The sequence below is a fragment of the Cryptotermes secundus genome, unplaced genomic scaffold (assembly GCF_002891405.2).
Source record: "Cryptotermes secundus unplaced genomic scaffold, Csec_1.0 scaffold815, whole genome shotgun sequence".
Lineage (NCBI taxonomy): Eukaryota > Metazoa > Arthropoda > Insecta > Blattodea > Kalotermitidae > Cryptotermes > Cryptotermes secundus.
This window is the reverse complement of record NW_019733329.1, coordinates 4,855-10,292: the sequence shown is the minus strand read 5'-3', so window position 1 is coordinate 10,292 and position 5,438 is coordinate 4,855. Positions and strand designations below refer to the sequence as shown.

Genomic DNA, 5,438 nt, shown 5'->3' with positions numbered 1-5,438 from the left:
ACAGTGTTTTCATGATTGTACTATGTGCCTCTGATGATGGTTTTATTAAACCGAAACATGTAAGGCAAAAGTGATAAAGAAGTGACCTAAAAAATTGTTACACTCGACGGACTTTCTATTGACTTTGTGCTTTAAACTATGTTTGAACTACATATAAATTAAAGTGTATTTATTAGTATAAAAACTGATACAAACACAATATGGATCCATACTGAATGATGATGTAATTCAAGTACTACCAGTATTCTTGTACTCCTGACGATGACCCAAAAGAAGGGTCGACACATGTAACGTTACCACCAACAGCTAAGAAAACAAATGCTGACACAGTAGTGTCTATTTTACCTCTTTCAGAATTACTGTTTTTTAGACTGTCCCATTATAAGTGTATATCTTTCGCAATTGTTAACTAATTTCCAATTTTAAATATTTAATGCATATGACTGTTTTTTAATAAATGTTCATTGCATTAATTATAAAAGTAGTTTTTTTAATGCTAGTGGGGTGGGCCTAAGTCCCTTGTACTGTGGCCACTTCTGGCCTATTGTACCAGCCCCAGACGATAGGTGAGGGTGATTGTGGAGCAATTGGTGGAATGAAGATTGGCAGGGGAAACTGAAGTACTCAGAGAAAACCTGCCCCAGCGCCGCTTTGTCCACCACAAATCCCACTTGAGCAGACCCGGGATCGATCCCAGGCCGCTGTGGTGGGAAGCCAGCGACTAACCACTTGTGCTATGGCGCAACCTTTATAAAATTTAATTTTTTTAAAAATATCTGTTCTTAATTTATGCAGACACCTCACAACCTTTTGTGAGCAAGCCTTGTCTTAACAAATAGACAGAACACCTCTGGTTGTTGCTGAAAATAGACTAGCCATACCTGTAAAGACTATACTGTCTACTGGCATGTGATGCTATGTACATATTTACCAGTGTTTCAAAGGAGCCTACTGTCTCCATTTCCAATACAGAATAATAAGCTCTTTCCCATTTTACGCAGCAGATACCACTGAAACACTGGTAAATATCTACGGAACTAAGCAACATCACTTCCGTGAGGGCCGTACCCTTCAGCGTCACCACCATAAGGACTTTAAATTACACACAGCTACAAGGGAGAGTCAGAAAATAGGTCACAAATGAATATAAAATGTAAAACATGTGATATTCGAACCCTGAAAAATCATGTATTTCTTGACATATCCTCATCAACACTGATACACTTGTCCCATTGCTTTACCAGTGCACTGAAACCCGCAGCATAGAAACATTTTGACTGTTATCTCAGCCACTTCCACTCCTGGTCAGGCATCAACTTCAACTTTCAAACGTCCTTGAGAGAATTTCTTGACCCAGCTGTGAACCGCTTCAAGCGACAAACAATTCCTACTGTAAACAGTAAACGTTTCTTCACAAATATCCTTTGCATTGAGTCCTTTTGCCCACAGGAAACGCACAACAGAACGCTGCTCTTCGGTAGTACACTTAACATGGTCGCCATTTTGACTACTGAAACCAACATGTGCATTCACACCTGCTATCTAGGCTGTCACGAAGCTGGACTGTGCTGCTACCTAGTGACATATGCAGAAAACCTACTGTGTCCATTACAGCCTTTTTATTTCCATTTGTGACCTATTTACTGACTCTCCCTCATATATCTAATTTGAGTTTTACTGAAGTACAAATGTTGGATGGTTAAACATGGTCTGAAAATCAGGAATGATGAGAGGTGTAAAACAGGATATATATAATTTCAGTGTTCTGGAAGTCAAGTCTTGGTCGAGGTTTGGAATTCAACACAAAACTAAGAGAGAGAGAAACAAAATTACCTCATTTGCTGCAATTGGTTTCATGTATTGTGTCAATATATCTGACAGAGAACAAGAGCCTTACTGTTCTATAATCAAATAACATTGTCCTCAATAATGGAGTAATTCTCAGTATGGCTTTGATAGCTTAAAGAAAGGCCATGTGGACTAAATGATGACATCTGAATGTCACAGATGAGTACATGATACAAAATAAAACCCAAAGACATTGGCATGTAGCACAGAGAGGCAAATAGGAGTTGGATATTTCATCAGATGCTGATCAGTGGGGGGTCATGTCCCACAAGGATCCTCACATACATACGACAATACAGAAACAGCGATAGTCCCCACTTAGCTGTCATGAACGACCATACCGCAGCAATGTACATGCTGGTACGCACAGGCATCACAGCTGCAACAGACAGAAACAAAACCATGACATTGCTCTACAAATTCAGTAACCACTGATCATCACCACAATGCACGGCCCAAAGGCCCAGCTATCCCATGTGAGGTTTATTATGCTATTCCTTAGTTCCTCAGAGTAAACAATGGATAACTTTAGAGGACTATCTCGCCCTCACCATTAAAAAAAGTTTGCACTAGGATGGATACTATGGAATGACATAAGCAAAGGAAAATGGAAATGAGATCTGGTCCATGAAATGTAATGAGCCTCCACAGGGTAGATCTGAGAGAAACAGGATGGGGTCGTAGGAACTGGATTCATCTGGCTCAGGATAGGGATCAGTGGCGTGATCTTGTGAACACGGTAATGAACATTCCAGTTCCGTAAAATGTTTGGAAATTCTTGAGCATCTGGGCAACCAGTGACTTCTCAAGAAAGACTTAGCTACGGAAATTAGTTATATTCTGCTGCCTACATCTTTAAAGATGCTTGCTTGGCCTACTCTTCAACCCTGAAGATGGAGGCAGTGAGCACCATAACATCCAAGAAGATTCGCTTTGCTTAGTGGGGGGGGGGGTGGAGTCCAACTGGGTCCACTCGGCATGGCGGCAACTGATTGGCCTATTGTAGCCTGCCCCGGGTGATTATGATAATGGAGAATTAGGTGACATGATTGGCAGGGGAAACTGAAGTACTCAGAGCAACCCTTCCCAGCGCCACTTTGTCCACCACAAATCCCACTTGACAAGACCCGGGATCGAACCTGGGCCGCCGTGGTGGGAAGCCGGCGACTAACTGCTTGAGCTATGACGCGGCCCATCCAAGAAGATAGTGCTCTTCATATTCACTGCTATGACAACCTCAAATCTGACAAAATGAAGTACATTTCTTCCTTACAGAACTAACATAAACCATGAAAACAAATAGAACTGCTGTATCTTAGCAATGACTCAGAACCAATATAATTTAAAACAAATTAGTTAAATTAAAGAATACTCTTTGAATTTCCCACTTTCCAATTTTGCAGGGCAATTTCTGAACCCTCAGTGAACCTGTCTTATTACATTTCATGACTTGAATTTCTTATGGTACAGTAAGTCAGGCTACGTTAGTTTATGATTCTGTGAATACGACTGGTTAAATTAAATGACACACACAGTCCTGGAATATCACTAAAGAGGACTGTATTGAGAAAGATGGCAACTCATAATACTATCTGGTTACTTAAGTTTAGGTCGGAAGGACCCAACTCTTCACTGTTTCCCCCCTCCCCCACTAATGAACTTACTTACGTATGTGGTGATACTGTGCAATAAAGATGTACCAGATCAGACCAGCCATTCCTGCCAAAGTACCCATCATGCCTAGCACCTTGATACCTCTAAGTGTATCCGCCGAGTGCCATGTGTCTAGCTTCTGCCGAATATGAAGATAGTGCAAATGGAAGCATACCATGGCAAACACACCTTCAAACACAAGACCACTAGTTATACCACACACTATCCTGCAACATCCTACTAAGAATTTCATGATAAATAAAGGTAAACCGCTCAGAACGAAGTGAATGTGATGGAAACCACTGGAAATTGCAGTTACTCATCCACTGATCTCCAGTGCACTTGCTGATATTATGGTCAAAGGCAATTTGATCTATTCCCGTTAATTCTAAATTTTTAGCAACATAAAATAGGAATACCCATATGAATATCATGGTTTCATTAAAATTTGATTTCATATCATGGCATCACCATCAGTAGGTTTGTGTATTCATGATTTAAGTATGCTGTAAGTAGCGCAGACTAGAGAGCACTTAATGGTAGAATGATTAGTGAAGAGTGAATTGGAAAAGATGTAAAAGTATTAAGCTGTCTTAATTTGAGGTATTATCATGGCATTTGCCTATGAGGATATGAAGTGATATGGAGTTACCTGGATGCATTTCCTTTATAACTGCATTTCATTACTTACGTTTATGTACGTATGACATAAATGCACAGCGATTATTAACGTCTGGAATATATGCTTGAATCGCGTATATCTCACTGTGGTAATTTCTGATTGACTAATATAACTGAAATCTATACTCCATGAATTGTGTCAAAACAAACTTACACGGCAACTTAATGAAACACGAAGACCTGATCTGTACTCTGCAAAGCTATATACGTACGTGTATCGTGAAATCAAATTTAAATAACTCTCCTTTTAATCCTGAACTACTAACCAGATAAAAATCCCCAGAAGCCGGCATCTATATTCTCATACACACAGAAAAATACGACAAATGCAGCTCCTCCAAGAATTATTCCTATAATACTACTTACAAGATGAAACCACTGTTTACAGTTATTACACATTTTGAAACTAAACAATATTAAATTATACAAAGGATAACACCAGTCTCAATCACTCCCGAAAACTCTTCGTTTATGGTGGGCAACATGGCCGCGATGACGTCACGTGGCATTACTTCTGCCATCTCTACGCAGACGTAACTTGACATGAGAAATGGCCACCAGCACAGACAGCAGGTTCAACAAAAGAGAATGCTACTATACCATCCTATGCGTCCTCCCCTCCCCCCCTCGAAACCAGCAGTTCACATGAATAGCAATACACAATTTTGCAACCACATCTCTTGTGCTGCAGGGGTTCTTACGCCGTTTTTTTTCTTTTTCTGAACTGGGTTCAATATTACTTCACTCATATCCGTTCCAAAGGATATGAGTGAAGCAGTGGCGTAGCATGACTACCGAAAGCAGGGAAGCGACTTTATATACGTGTATATAAATTTTTTCTACATACCCTATAGTTTCTATCTTCTATTTAAAAGAAAACAGCTAATAGTTTAATATGTATTGTATATTTAAGCTAATATATTAAAATAACACATAATTATCAACACAATTTTATAGCCATCAAATGACAGGGTTGTGAACCTGGAATATAATTAATGCTTACTTTATTGTTTATAATTCAGCTCGATTCTTCTGTTTTTCTTGGCAAACAGATCAATAACCTCATCTAGAAAGCTGGGTTTGGACTGCAGTTTGTTTAGGAAGGACTTTTCAATGTTCATCAAAGCCAGTGATGACAACCTATCCTGGTTCTGCGAATTTCTTAAGTAGTTTTTTAATCTCTTCAGAGCTGAAAATGAGCGTTCATCTGCAGCACTTGTCGCTGGTATTGTTAATACTAGCTCACATAATTTGAA

The 5,438-nt window shown here is 39.5% G+C and overlaps 1 protein-coding gene across 4 annotated transcripts; it reads right to left on the bottom strand.

Moving 5' to 3' along the window:
• Positions 1-1,834: 1,834 nt before the first annotated feature.
• Positions 1,835-4,687, bottom strand: LOC111868056 (heme transporter hrg1-A). 4 transcript variants are annotated; one of them, XM_023858414.2, is made up of 3 exons: positions 4,449-4,687; positions 3,513-3,690; positions 1,835-2,227 (listed from the first exon to the last, which is right to left on the bottom strand). In XM_023858414.2, exons 1-3 carry the CDS (start codon positions 4,579-4,581, stop codon positions 2,167-2,169), a joined length of 372 nt encoding a protein of 123 aa, XP_023714182.1. In that variant the 5' UTR covers positions 4,582-4,687; the 3' UTR covers positions 1,835-2,166. The 4 variants fall into 4 exon arrangements, with proteins under 4 accessions (XP_023714182.1, XP_023714181.1, XP_023714184.1 ...); XM_023858413.2 differs by having other exon boundaries at positions 3,517-3,690; positions 4,449-4,684; XM_023858416.1 differs by having other exon boundaries at positions 3,517-3,690; positions 4,549-4,634.
• Between the last annotated feature and the right edge of the window lie 751 nt (positions 4,688-5,438).

Coding starts and splice junctions, on each gene's coding strand:
- LOC111868056 (XM_023858413.2), bottom strand. CDS start 4,581: ATGTGTAATAACTGTAAACAGTGGTTTCATCTTGTAAGTAGTATTATA. Junction 3,691..4,448: donor CTTCTGGGGATTTTTATCTG/GTTAGTAGTTCA, acceptor TTGTGTTTGAAG/GTGTGTTTGCCATGGTATGC. Junction 2,228..3,516: donor TGCACAGTATCACCACATAC/GTAAGTAAGTTC, acceptor TGTCTGTTGCAG/CTGTGATGCCTGTGCGTACC.